The sequence below is a fragment of the Echinops telfairi genome, unplaced genomic scaffold (assembly GCF_000313985.2).
Source record: "Echinops telfairi isolate 266 unplaced genomic scaffold, ASM31398v2 ScPeMD7_44;HRSCAF=162, whole genome shotgun sequence".
In the NCBI taxonomy this organism is placed as follows: domain Eukaryota; kingdom Metazoa; phylum Chordata; class Mammalia; order Afrosoricida; family Tenrecidae; genus Echinops; species Echinops telfairi.
Window position 1 is genome coordinate 9,042,477 of NW_022103942.1, and position 21,993 is coordinate 9,064,469.

At 36.4% G+C, this 21,993-nt stretch overlaps 1 protein-coding gene across 1 annotated transcript; it reads right to left on the reverse strand.

Moving 5' to 3' along the window:
• Positions 1-4,294: 4,294 nt before the first annotated feature.
• Positions 4,295-6,014, reverse strand: LOC101658382 (60 kDa heat shock protein, mitochondrial-like). Its single transcript, XM_045290617.1, is given in 2 exon segments — positions 4,295-4,520; positions 4,522-6,014. Coding segments are annotated over 2 exon segments (1,719 nt in total).
• Positions 6,015-21,993: the final 15,979 nt, after the last annotated feature.

The window sequence follows — 21,993 nt, forward strand, 5'->3', positions numbered from 1 at the left end:
GCACTAACTGAGAAGATGCTGGATGCTCACCACGTGGGAAAAAATGCATACTACGAAGGCTCTGCTCTATCCAACGAAATTCTGGTTTTATTTTTGGGTATCCCTTCGTATGTAGGCACACACATATATACCTACACATATATCATATGTGATTATACAGTTCTTTTGTAGTCATTATTTGTTCTTTTGTCAAATTATTTTTCATGTTTTTTAGCTTAATTTTTTCTCTTGTGCACATCATAGTGGCACTCTTTATTTTACACCACTTATGGACTTATTTTTCACATCACCAAAAATAACAGGTATCTATGATCTAGAGCATAGCTTCCCAAATGTATATGGCCTACCACCCCTTTTTCAGAAAAAAAATTGCAGAACAAATTGATTGTTCTAGCACCCACAGAGAGGATGGTATCACCCACTTTGGGAGAAAATGGTCTAGAGAGTGATCCCACATTGCTCCCACCCATTGCTACCATTCTTATACTTAGAAAATCCTTTAATGTCTACAGAGATACATATTAACTTAACTTATCTTTTGAAATTTTGTTTATGTTTTAATAATAAGATCATTCTAAGATAATGTGTTTTTAGGTATTTGGTCAGATAAGGGTCTACAGTTATTTTCATATATTAATTTCCCACAACAGCATTTTTGGAACCAAATCATCACTTCTTAATTGACTTTTATGCACCCTCTTTGTACCTGTTAAATTATCCATATACTAGTTTTTGTTTCAGCATTAGATTACTATTTACCTTTTGATATTTACAACAGTAAAAGTTATTTTATAATTTTAATTTATCTTATCATTTTGCTTTTTCTGACACTTATTTGTTACTGTTTTCTAATTATTCTTACAGGTGTCCATGAGATTATTTGTCAAGAAATTCCCAATGTTATAATTTAAGTATAATCATATCCTTATATGTGCAGGAACCCTAGTGGCATAGTGGTTACATTTCAAACTGTTAACAGCAAGTTCAGAAGTTCAGAGCAGCTGTCATTCCTGGGAAGAAAGACAGTTTTTGAAGCTCACGGATAGTTCTAGTCTCTCTTATGGGGTCACTGTTAATTCGGCAGTGAATTTGTTTTTTAGGTTGATATGTATTACCTATACTCTAACCAAAGTGGATTTATTTTTATGATTTAGTGTTTAATGATAAATGTTGTTGCATATCAATACTTCCTGTTATTTTAAAATTACTGGTACAATAGTTCAAATAAGTTTATAAAAGCTAGTGGAAAACAGTAAAAATACAAAATGTACCAAATTAATAACAGTTAAATTTGTCATATATTTTTAAAATGGAATAATATACCATCTTTAAAATAAATATCATTGAATATTATGAGAAAGTTCTCTGCACTATACATTTTAAAAAGATAAATCAAAACATGTATTAATTAATTATTTTTTGGCAGTCTGAATTTCTGCCATATCCTTACTGTTCCTCTACAATACATTTTGTCCATTCTTTGTATCTTCATCTTTAGCTATTAAAATTCTGCCAATTGTTCAGGCCCATTTAAATATTACCTTGTGATCCTTTATAATGATGCCTTTTCCTGATCAATCCTTGTTAATAAGTTTGTGTTCTCATGTAACATTACCTTTAGCATCATTTACAATAAATTATAAGAATTTTGGAAGTAGAAGCACTGTCCAGATAATTTTGTTTTCCCAGAAATGCCTAGCATTATGCCTAGAATATTCATATTAGATGTAAAGAGCAATGGAACTCTTTAAATGAGACCATAATAGGTGTAGAATATTTTTTAGTTATTGATAACTGGCAGGCGTACTGAACGAACTATGGGCAACTAAATAAAGAAATTAATCTATTTTAGAAGAACAGCCAGGAGTCTCCTTAGAGACAAGGGTGTAGATGTCGTTAATATAAAAAAAATCAATCTTCACATGACTGTGAACTTCATGCATAGTATGGTAATAATTCATTATAGGCACCTTATGTTTTCTGAGTGTATCATCAGTTACATAAAACTTTTAAAGAAAAATATTCTCAAAAATGGAATAATGAAGATGCATATTTTAGTATGATTCACAATCATGATTCACTATTTGTTACTTATACATGGTAGGCATTATTTATCACAGAATCTGTTTCCAAATTATAAAAGTTAATATACATTTTAATTGGATCCATTATCCACCTAAATACAGCAAATGAAATAATTACTTAACATTACCTTCAAAAATTTATGTTTTGATGACAAAATTCTACTTTCAGGTTTTAAAAATTCAGCACTTAGCAGTAATTGTGAATATAAAAATAAAATCTAATGATGTAATAAAATTCAGTACATAAAAATGATGCAGAAATATAATTGGCAGTTAATTAAGAAATAATGCCTTCAGAAAGGAATAGTGTCACAGGATAATCATCCTTTAACTCAAAAATTAAGGTGAAGAAAAGTCATTATCCTAAGAGCAGGAAGGTAATTCATAAATATATTTATTTATTTATACTGCATATTATACTGCATTTATTTATTTATACTCTAAATCTTTGAGAAATGTGAATGGACAACAAAGAGAAGTAGGTTCATATTCTCATGCCATGTTTGAACCCATTGTTGCAGCCACTGTGTTAGTCTATATCACTGAAGGCTTTCCTCAGTTTCACTGCCCACTCTATTTTACCAAGCATGATGTCCTTCCCCAAGGACGGATCTCTCTTGACAACATGTCCAAAGTAGGTAAGACAAAGTCTCTAAGGAGCTTTCTGGCCATACTTCTTCCAAGATGGATTTTTTTTTTTAACAATTAGCGGTTCACGTTACTTTCAATATTCTTCTCCAGAAAACAAAATTCAAATGCATCCATTCTTGTATGGTCTTCTTTATTCAATGTCCATTTCTCACCTGATAGTTGATTATACTATGGCTGGGGTGATGATACATCCTTGCTTTTCAGTACTCTAAAGAGGTCATGTGCAGTAAATTTATGTATTGCAGTTCATCTTTCCTCTCTTGATTACTGCTTGCATGAGTACTGATTGTGGATCCTAACAAGACAAAATTCTTGAAAACTTCAACCTTTTCTCCATTTGTCATGATGACACCTGTGGGTACAGGTGTGAGGATATTGGTCTTTACATTGAGTTGTAGTTCATATTGAAGTCTGCCATCTTGAACTTTATCAGCAAGCACTTCAAGTCCTCCTCACTTTCAGCAAGCAAGCTGTGCCATCTGCATATCTCAGGTTGTTAATAAGCCTTCCTCCAATACTGATGCCACATTCTTCTTCATATAAGCCAGTTTCTCTGATTATTTGCTCACCATAAATTTTGAATAAGCATGGTGAGAAGATACAACTTTCATACTCCTTTCCTGATTTTTAACCCCTGCAGTATTCCATGCAGCACTTCCTTTCTTGTTCCCTTTGCACAGCTGCCTCTTCATCCATATACAAGTTCGTTATGAGCACAATGAAGTGTTCTGGAATTTCTATTCTTATCAAAGTTATCCATAGTTTGTTATGATCCACAGAGTCAAATGCCTTGGCAAGGTCAATAAAACATAAGTAAACACCTTTCTGGTATTCTCTACAATCTCTCTTAATGTAGAGTATTTTACCTCACCTTCAGATTTCTTATTTGTGAATATACAACACAGCTCTACTGTCATACTTTAGATAGTTTTAATTATTGAAAATAATATATAATGTAAAAAAGAATATTGATAAATTAATCAATGTTACATTAATATGAAGGAATGTTTAAAGTGCACAACCACACACCCAACCATAGAGCAAACATAACATGAGCAGTATTGAATTCAAAACCGGCTAATTTTTTTTAACACGACTTTAAGCAAGGTTTTATTACAGAAAAGTTGTCACATAATTGAGTATTTTTCTTTGTACACAATTATTCTTCCACAGAAAGGCTGCTTAACTTCTCATCTAATGATGGCAAGTACTAAAATCCTGATTTTAACAGAATTTTAGTAAAAATGCCTCAGTGATTTCCGTTGAAAGCAGTACATTGGTAATGGCTCTTACACCAAGTATGAGCAATGTACAAATGTCTTTTTATTCAAAAGTACGAAATAAATTATCTATAGGCATGGACATGCCAGCAGTAAACCATTCTATATTGTCAACTGAAACGAGTAACTGATGGTGATATGGATTTTCTTAAAACAACAGGCAGCCTTTTCTTCATTTTCTTCTCCTGAACTGACTTCTCTGAACGTTTGGGTGAGGAACACTGCCTGGAGCTTCCTTGTCACAGTTCATCAAGAAATGGCAAAGCACTAGTCTAACAATTAGAACATGCCACCTCCCATGCCTCCCATGCCCCCTCCCATTCCACCCATCCCACCCATGCCAGGGTCCTTCTCTTCTTTAGGGATTTCTGTGACTACAACTTCTGCTGTGGTCAGCAGAGAGGCCACTCCGGCAGCGTCCAACAACGCAGTTCTTACAACCTTGGTTGGATCAATGATTCCTTTTTCTACCATATTCACAAAATCTCCAATCATAGCATCATAGTTCTGAGGAACTCTGCAGAATTTTCTCAACTATCAATGATCCTTCAACACCTGCATTCTTAGCAATGTTCATTGTAGGAATTTTGAGTGTTCTTTTAATAATCTCAATACCAATTTTTTTATCTTCATTTGCTGGAGTTAATGAGTTCAAGACCGGAATGCACCGAAGCAGAGCACAGCCACCTCCAAGAACAATGCCTTCTTCAACAGCAGCTCGTGTTGCATTGAGGGCATCAGAAACTCTGTCTTTCTTCTCAGTCACTTCCACATCACTCGTCCCACCAACCTTTAGCACAGCTGCTCCATCTGAAAGTTTTGCCAGACGTTCATTCAGTTTTTCCTTTTCATATTCACTAGTTGTGATGTCCAACTGCTCAATGATTTCTTGAATACACTTTTCAATTTGAGCTTTGTCACCTTTTCCTTTCAAGAGCATGGCATCATCTTTGGTCACAATGACCTCTCCAACTTTTCCTAAGGCTGAACATCTTCAAGATTCAAGGTCAAAACCCTCTTCTCCAAATACTGCACCACCAGTAGCAATTGCCATGTCCTTAAGCTGGTTCTTTCTATTGTCACCAAAACCTGGAGCTTTGACTGCTACAGCCTGAAGACCAACTTTTAGCCTATTCAAAATGAGGGTGCTTAGAGCTTCTCCATCAACATCTTCAGCAATTATGACCAAAGGCTTACAGTGAGCATTGGCAATTTCAAAAGCAGGTGCAATGGACTGGATGCTAGAAATTTTCTTTTCACTTAATAGAACATAGGCATCCTGGAATTCACGTTTTTGACCTTTGACTGTATTAATAAAGTATGAATAGATATAACCTCGGTCAAATTTTATTCCTGCAATAATTTCTAATTCATCATTCGATGTTTTTCCATCCTTTACAGTGATGACACCCTTTCTTCCAACCTTTTTCATTGCATCAGAAATGATGGTGCCAATTTCTTTGTCTCCATTTGCAGAAATTGTAGCTACCTGAGCAATTTCTTCAGGTGTTGTCACAGATTTAGATTGCTTCGTAAGCTCAGCAATTACAGCATCAACAGCTACCATCACGCCTCTTCTGATTTCCACTGGATTAGCACCATTGCTAATCTTCTCAAAGCCTTCCTTGGCGATAGAGCATGCCAGTACAGTGGCCGTGGTGGTACCATCGCCGGCCTCTTCATTGGTGTTATTGGCAACATCTTGGACAAGTTTGGCCCCAATATTCTTGTATTTATCCTTTAAGTCAATTGATTTGGCAACTGTGACACCGTCTTTTGTTACTTTAGGACTTCCCCAACTCTGCTCAATAATCACTGTTCTTCCCTTTGGCCCCATGGTAACGGCTATAGCATCGGCTAAAAGATCTACACCTTGAAGCATTAGGGCTCAGGCGTCTGCACCAAATTTTACATCTTTGGCATAAGCCAGAGTGAAGTAAGGAGCCAGTACCCGGGACACTGGCCTCACTTGACTAAGGACTGCAGGTAATTGGAGCATTTCTGCGGGGCGGCCAGCGGGCGTGCAAGCGGAGAGAGGCGCCTTCTAGGTGAGTGAGGGCCAAAACAGGCTAATTTAATCAGCTAGAATAGCGTTTCTCAACCTGTGGGTCGCGACCCCTTTGGGGGATTGAATGACCCTTTCACAGGGGTCGCCTAAGACCATTGGAATACACACTCTATCCACCACTCCTCTATTCATCTCTAGGCCGGTCCGCACACATGCAGATACGCGCACATACGAGTACTCAGCGTGAAAACTGTTACCATGTTTCACGACAAAATTTCATTTATTTGTAATTAGAAATAATTCACAATATTTAATTACATATTGATTTTGTGATTAATCACTATGCTTTCATTATGTTCAATTTGGAATAATAAAAATACATCCTGTGTATAAGATATTTGCTTTATGATTCATAACAGTAGAAAAACTACAGTTATGAAGTAGCAATGAAAATAATTTTATGGTTGGGGATCACCACAACATGAGGAGCTGTATTAAAGAGTTGCAGCATTGGGAAGCTTGAGAGCCACTGAGCTAGAAGATAGTGCAAAATCTACAGTAAAATTTTCCACTGCTCTTTAGTATATGTTCATGGGCCCATATATAACTAGGAAATAAGGTTTAAAACAAAAAAAGCATCATTAAAGTTATCCAGTGCTGGAAATTATGAGCTTATACTATCTCTTGTAATATGTAACCACAACCCAGGTCATATAGAAGGTGTAAGATGCATACTTTTAGGGGGAAAAAAGAATATTTGGAATAAAATTTACTCCATGAAGACCAATAAGGTCAGTCCCATAAGCTCATCAACTCTAGGGCAATTAGCAAGCTTCCTAAGATCCCCCTTGTAACGTATCATAGGTCAGCTGAATTATTTCTATATATCTTGTTGATGTATCCATTACTAGTCATTTAAAATGAAAAAAATCTGGTGTTTCTAATAAAATTTACTTTGATAAACTGATTAGTGATTAATCTCTTGTTTAACAATCAACCTTCAAAACAACACACTTCATGAACAATGAATGAATATAGCTAGGGCCACTAGAAACCTGTCTACCACTTCTCTGTCAGTGTGTCATAATGTGGTGGCTTGTATGTCGCTGTGTCTCTAGAACCTATTTCACCAGATTTCAAATGCCATCGGGGCAATGAAAAGTTAACAGGTTCCAGCAGAGTTCCAGACTCAGAAGAGACTGTGGAGAAGGAATTAGCCACTGAAAATATTAATGGAACTGAAACATTGTCAGATACTGAAAACCTCATGAAAAGAAGCAACGCTTTGTCAGAGATAGTATGAGAAGGCGAATCCTTCATGTCAGAAGGTACTCAAAATATGACTGAGGAAGAGCTTGCTTATCAAAGTAGAGTCTACCACAGTGACTTGATTGAAGTAAAACCTGTGGGAGTAAAGCATTTGAGACATTTATTTGCTGATGGGTTATAACTGAAAATGAGAAGAAACAGCTGTAAAAATCAATTAATAAACAGAACATAGAATGTATGTAGTATATATTGGGGACAATTAGAAACTGTTAAAAGTGAAATGGAACATATTAAAAAAACATCATTGTAGGCAGTTGTGAGCAAAAATGGACTGGTACTGGCTATATGGATCATACATTGACATTGTCTAACAACTCAAATAAAACTTTTAATATGTAGCTGGTGAAAATTCCAAGTATTAGAGTGATTAGGGTACATAAAGGAAATAAATATCATTAGATTGCCTAAGTTCATATTTTGTGGAATTTAGTAGACACAAGATTTGTAATTACATTTTGTTATAGGAACATTTAAAATTTTGCATTATCAATAAAGGATTGTAAACCTATTGTTATTTCAATCAAAGCTAACTGAAATAATTTATGTTCAAGTTCATATCACAAAAGTATTGGTTAGTATTCATAACAAAAAAAAGTATTGGTTATTTTTTTAAAAACTCATTTACATCTAAAACGGAAAGGAGGAGAGCTGACATGCGGATCCACTGTAATGTGGAGGAAATAGTACTGAGTCCTGTGAGTGACAAATACACAGGCAGAATCAGAAGCAGCTATAGTATCTGGCTGCTTGAAACAATTTGGCTACTAATCAAAAATCTGTGGTTCAAGTCAAACTAGAGGCACCTTGGAAGAAAGATTTTACAATCTATTTATGAAACATCATCCATTGAAAAACATTGAATTCTGGTGGGATTCAAAACATATATAACCAATGTGTAAATTGGCATGGGTCTATCTGAAACAGCTGGAATGGAAACATATGACCCATCGATAAGAGAAATAACAGTAACAGACATATGCTCCCAAATGCTTACAGTATCACAGTCCACAATAACAAGAAGCTGAAAACAACCCAAATTCCCATCAGTTTATGATTAGATAAAGAAACTAATATACATATACACAATGGAATACTAAGCACCCCTTAAAATGCTGAAACCATGAAATGCCTCATGACATGGAGGGAACTGGAAACCAATATACTGAGTGAAATCAGTCAATCACAAAAGAAAAAAATATTGTGCAAGTCCACTATTATAAGGATAAAAAAACAAGACAAAAACAGGCTCCATCCCAGTCAGGGTGCTGTAGAACCCCAATGAAACATACAACTGTCCTCTAGCCCTTTAATGCTCCCCTCCCCCAACTATCATGATCCCAATTCCACCTTACAAATCTGGCTAGACAAGAGGATATACACTGGTATGGATAAGAGCTGGAAACACAGGGAATCCAGGACAGATAAACCCCTCAAGACCAAGAATGAGAATAGCAATACCAGGAGGGGAAGGGGAAGGTCAGTGAGGGTGGGGGGAGGGATGGCAGAGATCGGGAACTGATAATAATGCTCTACATATACCCCCTGACTGGGGGATGGACAACAGAAAAATGGGTGAAGGGAGACATCAGTCAGTGTAAGATATGAAAAAATAATAATAATTTATAAATTATCAAAGGTTCGTGAGGGAGGGAAGGGAAAATGAGGAGCTGATAGCAAGGGCTCAAGTAGAAAGAAAATGTTTTGAAAATAATTATGGCAACAAATGTACAAATGTGTTTGACACAATGGATGGATGGATGTATTGTGTTAAGAGCTGTATAAGCCCCCAGTAAAATGATTTATAAAGCAAATCTGGCTCCCTCTCCCAACACATGTGAAATTCTCTACTGTCTCAAAACTCACTGCCAGCAAGTTGATGCATACTCATAGTACACCAATACAATAGGTGAGAACTGCCTTGTGAGTTTCTGAATTGTTACCTCTTTACGGGAGTAGAAGGGCTCTTCTTTCTCCTGAAAATCCTAAACTATTGACTAATATACTATTCCTGGAAATAGAATGGCTTTGAACTCCAGGGTGATTATTGAGGATGTACTACAATGAATAACAAAGATATCTCAAAAATAGAACCACAGACTCATATGAACAATTATAGGAATGGGTTTTGAGCTATCACTTGATTGTGGCCCTAAAATAAGAGTAATTAGCTTTAACTTCATGGCCCTGCCTGGTATTCGCACCCATAAAAAGATCACTGAAGATATGGGGCAATATCAAAGAGTGGTGAAGAACCTAGATGGTGCCTTCCTATCATAAATAATAACATCTGAAGTCTTAAAGGCTTGTCTCAAAACAAGCAATGATCTAGTTGAGGAGTCAGGTAGCCCATACCAATGAAACATACCAACCTGTGTGATCCAAAGATAGCCAATAACAAGATCCAAACCTAGGAAAAGGAACGAAACCAGTGGCCAGATCTTAAATACCCAGATTTCAGAAAACTATAGATAATAGTGGTAGCTCAAAATCTATTTACAGGGTCACTATATGGAATAAGCCTCCAGTGAATCCCAGTACATGTTGACTAGAAACAACAGTAGCCCCCAAATCAGATGGTGAGCACTGTGAAGGGGATTTTAGCAACTATACTTAGGCTTGAATATAATGTCTTTAATTTTATTTCCCTACTGATCAATGTGAATGAATCCTAAACTTTTAGCATTCTCTGCTTTCTATTTGATTGAGGTCTCTATCCGTTCTGTATGCTCATTGTTCATGGGTCCTTGCTTGGTCTATGTAAGCCTTGTATAGTTATAAGTGTAAGGAAACTGAAATTGAAGAAAATGTAAGGATAGTAATAAGATTTATTATGCTAGAGACACAAATGGAGAGGGAAGGGGCAATAGAGAATCAGCATCAATGGGTAAAAGAATGGAAAAACGCATCAAAGTTTATTGTGATTATGACTGCACAGCCTTTTTTTGATATGATTGTACCATTGAATTTTATAATATGTTAATTATATCTCAATAAAAAAAGAAATACAATAAGGAAATGGTCGATTTTTTAGTACTCTGAATTGGGAAAGAGAAAGAAGCAGCAGGGATCTAAAGACAGGCAAGAATCAACAAATCAAGAATGAGTTGCTTAGCATAGGAAAATTGTTTCTCCCACTCTCCCTGTCCCTACCCCAGCCAAGAGGGACTACTAGCTTCTGTTGATTGAGGTAGTGGCCCCAGAAAAAGAACCTGTTTCTCAATCCACCACAGGGCACATAGGTACAAAAAGAAAGGAGCTCAAGTTTCAGCGTTCAATGGAATAAGGAAGAGTTCTCCAAGGGTCTATTTGCAGTATACCAGCACAAGCCTCTTGCAAATTGATACAGAAGTTACGTGCACTAGATTACTAGAAAGTAATTCAAATCTCTATAATAAAAGGTAATAAATTAAGGGGAAGCATAGACAAGTATAAGGGTTAGTGATAATGTGTTCTTGGTTGATAATTTTAAATGTTTTGCCCTTCATGTTTTTTAATAAAAGCCCAGGATAAATTTGTGTCACAGGGCACATGAAATATAAAGACTTAATTAGTAATGTAACAAAATATGGAGAGAGGAGTGACATAGAATTCCTTGTATATAATTGAAATTTAATTGATACAAGCTTACCCAAGAATTTTATGAATACAAGCTTTTAAAGTCAGTATTCATGGTCACTACCACTAATATATACAAAGAAAAGCACACAAAAGGAAAGAAGCGAACCAACAAAATACAAAAACAAACAGTATTAAAGGACAAAGACAAGAAAAGCATTGTTGATAGTTTTATATAGATGCCTTCCGGTTGGCTCCAGCTCATAAAACTCTATATACAACGGAACAAAACACTACCCAGTCCGATGCCATCCTAATAATTATTAAGTTTGAGCCCATTGTTTTGGCCACCGTGTCAGTCCAGCTTATAAAAGGTGTTCCTCTTTTTGTCTGACCTTCTGTATTATTAATCATGATACCCCTTTCCTAATAGCATGTTCACAGTAAGTGAGATGAAGTCTCAACATCACCCTCTTGCAAGCATTCTGCCTGTACTTACTTCAGGACAGACTTGCTTGTTCTCTGGCATTCCATAGTACTTTCAGTATGTTTTGTCAATATCATAAGCCAAATGAAGCAATTCTTCTCTCTTCCTTGTTAATTGTCCAGTTTTTGCATGCATATATGGCAGCTGAAAATACCATGTCTTTGATCAAGTGGGCCTTCATCCTCAGTTATCTTGACTCTTAACGTTATAATAGGTGTTGTGCAAAGATTTTCCCAATGCAATAAAAATTTTAATTTCTTGTCTACTGCTTTCAGATTCATAATTTTCTTCTGGTGTCTGTATCCTATTTTCATTTGTGTATATATCGCTAAAAATTATTCCATGAATACTGTATTTGTGTACCTCAAAGACTTTGGCATATTGTGCTTTCATGCTCATATGTTTTCTAGAATTTTTATTTATTTATTTTTCAATCATTTTATTGGGGGCTCATACAATTCTTATCACAATCCATGCATACATCCATTGTGTCAAGCACATATGTACATTTGCTGCCATCATCATCCTCAAAACATTTGCCTTCTACTAGAGCCCTTAAAATCGGCTCCTCATTTTCCCCCTCCGTCCCAACTCCCCCCTAATTCATGAACCCCTCATAATTAATAAATTATTATGATTTTGTCATATGTTACACTCTCCGACATCTCCCCCCTCCCTCTTCTCTGCTATCCATCCCCCAGGGAAGAGGCTATACGTAGATTCTTGTAATTGGTTCCCCTTTCCCACCCCATATTCCCCCCACCCTCCAGGCAGCGCCACTCTCACCAGTGGTCCTGAAAGGGTCATTTGTCCTGGATTCCCTGTGTTTACAGTTGCTATCTGTACTGATGTACATCCTCTGGTCTAGCCAGATTTGTAAGGTAGAATTGGGATCATGATAGTGGGGGGAGGAAGCATTTAAGAACTAGAGGAAAGTTATATGTTTCATCATTGCTACCCTGTACCCTGACTGGCTCATCTCCTCCCCACAACCCTTCAGTAAGGGGGTTTCCAGTTGCCTACAGACGGGCTTTGAGTCTGCACTCTGCACTCACCCACATTTACAATGATATGATTTTTTGTTCTTTGATGCTCGATACCTGATCCCTTCGACAGCTTGTTGTCACACAGGCTGGTGTGCTTCTTACATGTAGGCTTTGCTGCTTCTGAGTTAGTTGGCCGCTTGTTTATCTTCAAGGCTTTAAGAACGGAGGCGCTGTATCTTTTGATAGCCGGGCACCATCAGCTTTCTTCACCACGTTTTCTTATGCACACGTTTGTCTTCAGTGATCGTATTGGGAATGTGGGTACCCACTGATAAGATTTTTTGTTCTCTGATGCCTGATACCTGGTCCCTTCTACACCTCGTGGTCAGACAGGCTGGTGTGCTTCTTCCATGTGCGCTTTGGTGCTTTTCAACTAGATGGCCGTTTGTTTATCTTCAAGCCTTTAAGACCTGAGATGCTATATCTTTTGATAGCTGGGCACCATCAGCTTTCTTCACCACATTTGCTTATGCACACATTTTTCATCAGCAATCATTTTGGGAAGGTGTGCATCATGGAACGCCAATTTAATAGAACAATGTATTCTTGCATTGAATAAGTACTTCAGTGGAGGCCCAATGTCCATCTGTTGCCTTAATACTAAACCTATAAATAAATGCATGTAAATCTATTTCCCCATTCTCCTATAAAAATATATTTACATATGTACATGGCAGTATTTAGGCCTCTATAAATACCCTTTGTCACCTAGTTCTTTCTTCTATTTCCTTTTACTTTCCTCTTGTACCACTATTCTTCCATTTGTTGAGGTCACTCTTGATTTCTTGTAGTAGTGTTTTATAATTTTCCTCATACAAATCTTTCGGTTTTTTTAGTCAGATATATCCCTAGGTATTTCAATGTGTGCTTGGCTATTGTAAAGGGTACTGCCTTTTTAATTGTCTCTTCTGTGATCTTGTCTGATGTGCAGAACAATCCGATAGACTTCTCTTTGTTGATTTTGTATCCTGCTCTCTGCCATATTCGTCTATTGCTTCCAACACTCCGCTTGTGGAGTTTAAGGGATCTTCGAGATATAGAATTATATCATCTGCGAATAATGATAATTTCGCCTCTTCCTTCCCCAGATGAATAACTTTAATATCTTTCCTTTGTCTTCTGTTGTTAGCTAGGACCTCCAGTACGATGTTAAACAGGAGTGGGGACAAGTGGCATCCTTGGCTGGTTCCCTTTTTCAGTGGAATTGTTTTCATCTTTTCTCCATTAACTGACACATTGGCTCTTGGTTTTTCATATATGGCTTGTATAATATTGAGGAATTGTCCTTCTATTCCTATCTTCTTGATTGTTTGAAACAGGAATGCGTGTTGGGTGTTGTTGAATATTTTTTTGCACCTATCGATATTATTATGTGGTTCTTATCATTTTTCTTCCCTATGTGGCAAATAATGCTGATGATCTTTTGTATGTCTAACCATCCCTGCAACCCTGGTATGAATCCCACTTGGTCGATGTGAATTATTTTTTTAATATGCTTTTGTATTCTATTGGCCAGTGCTTGTTAAGGATTTTTGCATCAATGTTCATCAGGGGTATTGGTCTGTAGTTCTCAATTCTTGTGAGATCTTTGGCCGCTTTAGGTATCAGAGTTATACTAGCTTCACAGAAAGGGTTTGGAGTTTTCCATCTTTTTCTATGTTGTGGAAGAGTTTGTGTAGGATTGGTGTCAGTTCTTCCCTGAATGCTTGGTAGAATTCTCCTGTGAAGCCATCTGGCCCAGGAGATTTTTTTTGTTGGCAATCCTTTGATAACCTTGTCTATTTCTTCCATTGCTATGGGTCTGTTGAGGTTCTTGACACCCATCTGGGATAGTCTAGGAAGGGATTGTGTTTCCAAATATTTGTCTGTGTCTTCCAAATTATTGAATCCGTTAGAGTATAGACCTTCATAGTACTGTGTAATTATCCTTTTGATTTCATTAGGGTCCGTTGTAATGTCCCCTACTTCATCCCTCATTCTTGAAAATGTCGTTTGTTCCTTCCTTTCTTTGGTTAGGTTTACCAGCGGTCTATAAATTCTGTTAATTCTTTCAAGAACCAACTTTCAGCTGCATTAATTTTTCCCATATTTTTTTGATTTCCCTCTCCTGTATCTCAGCTCTGATTTTTATTATATCTATCCTTTTGCTATTAGTAGGGTTTTTCTGTTGACTCTACTCTAATTGGTATAAGTTTTGTGCCAGCATATCATCCACAAGTCTCCCTTCTTTTTTAATGTGGGCATTTATTGCTATCAACCTTCCTCTGATAAATATCTTTGCTGTATCCCACAGGTTTGGTACGTCGTATTTTCATTCTCATTGGTTTCTAGAAACTTCCTGATTTCATCTCTGATCTGGGCCAATACCCACTCCTTTTGCAACAGGAAATTGTTCATCCTTTAATTGTTTGCCCTTATTTTCCTCACCATTCTTCTGTTAATTTCTGGCTTTATGTCACAGTGATCAGAGTGAGATGTCTGTATAACCTCTATGTGCTTTAATTTACTCAAGTTCGCCTTGTGTCCCACATGTGGTCTATTTTCGAATGTGTGACATGTGGGCTTGAAAAGAATGATTTTTTTGGCATGTAGATGGAAAACTCTGAAAATATCTATCAAGTCAAGTCGTCCAATTGTGCTATTTACATCTGTAGCCTCCTTGATGAGTTTCTTTCCCAATGATCTGTCTTTTTCAGAGAGTGGTGTATTAAAAGTCACCAACTATAATTGTTGAACCTGTGATCGATTTTTTCATCTTTTGGAGTGTTTGATTTACAAATTTCCAGGTCTCTCGTTAGGTGCATATATGTTTATTATGCTCACTGGTTCTTGGTCTATTGTTCCCTTGAGCATTATATAGTGCCCCTACTTGTCTCTTTTTATGGCCTGTATCTTGAGGTCAATTTGGTCAGATATTAAGATTGCTAACCCTAATTTTTTGCATTGTCATTTGCTGGGTATATTTTTCTCCAGCCTTTAATTCTCAGCCTGTTTTTGTCTGCAAACTTGGAATGAGACTCCTAGAGGCTACAGATAGATAGGTTATGTTTCCTGAGTCAGTCTGTTGGTCTCTGCCTTTTAATGCCTGAGTTCAGGCCATTGATATTCAGTGTTATTATATCCATCTGTGGACTCTGTGATGTCATCTTGTACCTTTTGTGTTGGATATTTTCCTATCTACTTTTCTTGTACACTTTTGTTGTGCATGTGGTTTATGTTTGCCTTCTTTCCATTATTGAGCTGATGCTCTCCTGGGGGCTGTTTCCTCTTTGTCGCCCTATGGGTGGAGTTGTTTTATGTAATGGGCTCCTATTTGCCCTCGGTTAGTGTTGATCTTCTGCCCATATTGGATCGGCAAAGATCTTTTTTAGGGCTGGGCTTCTTTTTATGTATTCTTTGAGGATGTCCTTGTCTTGGAAAACTCTTTCTTCTCCATCTATCTCAATAGATAATTTGGCTGGGTAAAGTGTTCTTGGGTTTGCGTTGTTTTCCTTCCATTTTTGGAATATGTTACTGCATTCCCTCCTCTTCTTCATCGTTTCCGCTGATAGGTCTGAATATACTCTTATTGGAGTACCTTCATACATAACTGTTTGCTTTTCCCTAGCTGCTTTTATGATCTTCTCCTTTTCGTCATTGATGGAAAATATGACAATTATGTGTCTTGGTGACTTCTTCTTGGGATTCAGTTTGGCTGGTGTTCTTTCAGCCTCTTGAATGGTTGCCTGATTTTCATTTATTAATCTGGCGAGGTTTTCTTCTAAGAATTCCCTTGCTATTTTTGCTGTTGACTTCTTTGGTGTGTCTTGTTCTGGTAGTCCAATTATTCTAATATTGTTTCTTTTCATAACATCAGACATGGCTCTCAAGTTTTCTTTAGTTTCTTTGATTGTCTTATTTGACTGCTTTTCCCGTTTGTTGAGGTCTGCTTGGTTATCCTCTAGGTCACTGGTGATATTCTCTACCTTCCCAAGTCTGTTGGCGAGGTCTGTCAATTTGTCACTTCAAACAGCTCCATGCTGTTTGAAGCTGAGACTTACTACAGTGGGTCTTTGTTATGCTAAAAGCCACCAGGCCCTGTAGCTGAGTTCTGGCATTCTTTAGCTATGCTGCTTCTTATGCTGATTTCTGTTAAGAGCCCCCATCTATGTGCTTCTTGGAGCTGAGAAACCAGACTGGGGTTTAAATTTTAACCAATAATATATATTCACTCTTTTTAATATTATGCTTGTGATGTGCTCTGATTTGGGGGCTGCCGTGCTGATCCTCAGAGGTGGAGATCCAGCTAATCAGGGGGGGTTGTTAACTTCTAAGCCAATTGGAACTAAATTTGCTTCCTGGACTCTGACTATCCTTGTAATTTCTCCCACATCGTGATCTGCCTCAGGTAAAAATCTGCTTTTTCTTCTACTCCAAATTATGACTACCCACCGCCCCCACTCCCCAGGCTGTGAGCTCAAGGCAGCCAACAGCACAGAGAGCTCTGGTGTGGGGTTTTCCTTGTGTCTGGGATTATGTCCCCTTTAGGGCATCAGTCTGGAGAAATCGCTGCTCCCGGTTAGGGCGTGAGGAGCTTTCCAGCTGTTTCCTGCAGGCTCGCCAAAGCTAGAGGGCTTTAAAGTGTTCTTGGTTTGCTTTGTGAGGGAAAATCACAACCAAAAAAGGGTTTCAGGAGAGACCCTAGTACCCTAGTTCTAATTTCAGGACTCCACCTCCCCGTTTCCTTCACCTTACCTCCCAATTTTCTGGTCTGGCTACAGGAGCTCCGGACTGGTGAGTCCTATCGAGCCGCCATTTTCCCTCAACTCAGGAATTTTAAAATTCCGTCTATTACCAAGTAGTTTCTCAAATTCCATGTATTTATTTTTTAACCTTGATTTTTCTATTGCTGATTTCTAAGTTTAGAAATCTGAGATCTGAGATGCTTGACGTTTTTAAATTTATTTACGTTTGCTTTGTGGTCTAACACATGGTTCATTTGGAAGAATGTTCCATATACAATGGAAAAGAATGTGTATTATCTTATTGGGTGGAGTGTTCTGTACATGTCTATGATATCAAGTTGGTTGATTGTGTTATTTAGCTCTGTGTATATTTGTTGATTTTCTTTCCAGTTATTCTGCTTTCAAGAGTGGTTTATTAAAGTGGGGGATTAAAGAATCTTAATATTATTGTAGAATTGTGTATTTCTTACAGATTCTAATACATAGCATAAATACATTATTAGACATAAAGAAAATGTCCACATAACAGAAGACAAAATAAACAAAGAAATTTATTTAATAATTAGACATTTCTGTGAAAAAAAAATTACACCAACAGAGAACCAAGTGGCTGGAAAATAATTGGTGATGACATAGCAAACAAGGAACCAATACTTTTAAGTTCTATAGAAACCATCAACATCTCAACAAAAAAGGCAAGAGATTCAATTTAAAAATGGGCAGAGGATGTGATCAGAAAGTTCCACAAAGAAGACATTCAGGTGGCCAACAAACATATTTAGATATGTTCACCGTCAGAAAAAATATTACAACGAAGGAAAAGTTCAACAAGGGAGGAAGAAATTTCTTCAAAAATTGATAAACCACTGACACACTTAGTAAAATCAGATGAAAAATTTACGAGTTTTTTGAAAAAAATGTATTCCAACAGAATTGAAAACCTTGAAGAAGTAGATACATTTCTAGACATTTTATTAGTGACCTAAATTACCACAGGCTGATGTAGGAGGTAGCAGCCTAAGTGGCATAATGGGTAAGCACTGAGCTGTGATCTGCAAGGCCTGCCACTTTGAAACCAGCAGTGGCTCCACAGGAGAAACCCATGCTTTTTACTCCTTTAAATAGTGAGTTACAGTCTCAGATACTCACAGGATCAGGTCTACCCAGAGCTATAGATTCTCTATGAGTCAGTATTGACTTCATGGCAGTGAGTTTGAGGGAACGTAGAAAACATCAACAAGCTTCTAACACGAAAAGAAATAGACCTAGTCAAAAACAAAAACAAACAAACAAAAAAACTCCCAATCTCAAAAAGTCTGAAACCAGATGGTTTCACTGGGGAATTACAATGTTCACATGCATATGAAGCAATGGAAAATATCATGACTGGAGTCAGGCACACCTTATTTTGCAAAGTAACATTCTTGATTTTCCCTTGTTTGGTTCACACACCTCCCACCTCCTCCTGATCTATGTACAAGTTCCTGTTGATCCATGTACAAGATGCACATGAACATAATCAGGTGTTCTAGAATTCCCAGTCTTCTCACGTTTGTCCACAGTCCACATTATGGTCCACACAATCAAATGTCTTTGCATAGTCAAGAAAATAAAAGTGGAATTCACCCCAACATTAAAAGCAAAGTTAAAAGCAAAAACCTAAATAAGCAGAAAACAACACGTTTTGGCAATGGCTTGGAAGTCTTGTACCCCTTATACACTGCTTATGGTACAGCCATACATTGGTACAACCACTGTGGAAAGAGGTGTGATGCTTACTCAAAAAGGTTGGAATAGAAATACTTATGATCCAGCAATTCCTCTACTTGGTATATACTAAGGAAATAAGAGCCATAGCATCATAGATATATGCACACCCATGTTCACTGCAGCACTATTCACAATAGCAAAAAATATAAAAAGCACCTAAATTTCCAGGTGAGAAACGGATAAAAACTTTGGTAGTATATACCCAGTTGAATATTGTACAATGTTAAAGAATTACATGTCCAAAATCCTTGAGATGAATTCTCACCACTCTCACTTCTAAGGAATATGTAGGCTGAACATTTTTCAAGATAAATTTCTTTGTTCTTCTAGAAGTTCATGACACATTCTATTTTTTTCATCAACACCATAATTCAAAAGCATCCATTTTTTCTTCTTTATTGTTTTAAGTTCACATGCATATAAGGCAATTATAAATACCATGATCTTAGTCTTTTGAAAGTATTATTGGCTTGTTTATCTTTAACAATTTCATTGATATCCAATTCACCTATTATACATTTTTAGTGTCAAAAACCAAAGAGATCAACTTAGATTTTAAAGTGACATCTTTTTTAATATATATTAAAAAGTTATTTCTAAGGAGATTTGCACAATGCAATACATCATTTGATTTCCACAGCTGTTGATTTTGAATGCAAGTAAAATGAAATCCTTGACAACTTCAAACTTCTCTCAATTTATCATGATATTACTTATTACCAAATTTTGAGGATTTTTTTAAATGTGAAGATGTAATCCATATTGAAAGTGTTGTCTTTGATCTTTATCTACTTATAAAGGGCTTCAAATTCTCATTGCTTTCATCAGGAAGATTTTGCCATCTGACTTTCCAGGCTATTAGACCCTTCCTCCAATCCTGATTGCATTTTCTTCTTCATATAATCCAACTTTTCTGATTATATGATTAGACTGTAGATTGAATTAATATGGTGAAAGGATACAACCCTGTCACACATTTTCAAACTTTAAACCATGTAGCATCACTTATTCTGTCTTTGTACAAGTTCCACATTAGAATAATTAAGTGTTCCATAATATCAATTTTTTTCAATGTTAGTCATAATTTCTTATGATTCATACAATTGAATTTCTTTGCATAATTAATAAAACAGAGGCAAATATCTTTCTGATATTATCTGCTTTCAGGGTAGATTCATCTGATTTCAGCAATGACATTCTTCATTCCACATTTTTTTCTGAGGCTCATTTGAATTGCTGATAGTTCACTTTCAATTTATTGCTGGAATAGTTTCTGAATTATCATCAGCAAAAATTTACTTTTTTGTGATATTAATGATGTTAAATATGTTCCATAATTTCCACTTTCTTTTTGTTGACTTTTCTTTGGAAAGGGAATAATTAAAGATATGTTCCAGCCAGTAGCCATTAAAGAAAAACAAATAAAAGTAAAAATGAGATATCATCTCAATCAAGCAAAAACAAAATTCCATAGAGCAGAAAACAAGAAATATTGATGAATTTGTGGAGATATTGGTATCCCATATACTCTGGTAAGACTTGAAAACATTTCAACCACTGTGGAAAGTGATATGGTACGTCCTTTAAAGGTCAAAAATTACATTACCTTTGATTTAGCAGTCCTACTATTCGGTATTATATCCAAAAACCTGAAGAGCTAAAATACCAACAGAACCATGTTCTTTGCAACAGGATGCACAATAGTAAAGACACGGAAACAACGTAAGTGCCAATCATTGGATGAGTGGATAAACAAATTAAGGTACATTTACCCAATGGAATGCACCTCATAATATGGATGAAACTGGAGGATATTAGGCTGTGTGAAATAAGTCAATTACAAAAAGGCAAATATTATATATCACCTTATTATTATAAAAAGTCTAAGACAGTGTTTCACACAGAAAATCAATGCTGGCTATTAGTCATGGAAAGAGTAAAACCAAAACCAAACCCACCACCATTAAGGTATTTTGACTCATTGCTACCCAACATATTTACATTTGGCAGATGATATTTCTACATACATATGATTATGAAATGTATACATGTTGGCTTCATAAAGTTTGTGGGAAAATGAAATTAAAAGATATGACACTGGAATTTTTCCATAAATAAATCCTAGATCCAATCTAAGAACAATTAATTCTTAGGACATGGCCCTGTTTAATACCATCATGAAGAAAATATAGATTTGGGTACTTTAGCAAAGTGTGGTGAAGAAATTAGATGGTGCCTGCCTATCAGAAATAATAGTGTCTAGGATATTAAAGTCTTGTTTTCAAACAAGCAGCCATCTGAGTGAGATGTCAACTAATCCCATATGGAAGAAGCATACTAACCTCTGTGATCCCAGGCTTGTAAATTATGTAATCCAAATTTGAAGTAGAAAAGAGTATCAGAGCTTAATTTGTGAGAGCCTGGTATGCAGAAGACTATGATGACAATGAAATACCCAAATACATTTGCGGGATCTATGCAGGGAATAAACCTCCAGTGATTTCACTCCAACCATAATCGAGAGATAGAAGTAAACTGGTTATCAGAGTATCAGAGAGATAACTGTAGTAGATTAAAATGGTCAATCTGACTTGAACAGTTAAAACCTTGTCAGCTCTCCTCACACATAAAAAGAAAACCAGAAAAATATTAAAAACCAGAGCAAGCCAAAGTGCATCAGAAGGAGTTTTTAATATTTTCTGGTTTTGCTTTTGTTTTTGATATTGGGGTTTGTCTCTGTTGTATTTTTGCCATATTTGCCAGTTATCTTGAATCATTGTTATGAGGTTTTCATTGTTTGTGGTATATGAAATCCAGTATGGGTGAATCTACAGAGACAACAAGTAGAATAAAGTTTCCTTGGAGGTACAGTGGGGGAGGTGCAGTTTTGTTTGTGAGGGGAGCTGATAGCAAGGAATACAAGAAGGAAGGTGGTAGCAATTGTACAACACTGCTTTATAGGTTTGGAATATTGAATGGTATGATGTCTGGATTAGCTCCTAATTAAATGGTTTGGAAATATGTTTATGAATTGTTGAGCCGAAACTAATTTGCTATGT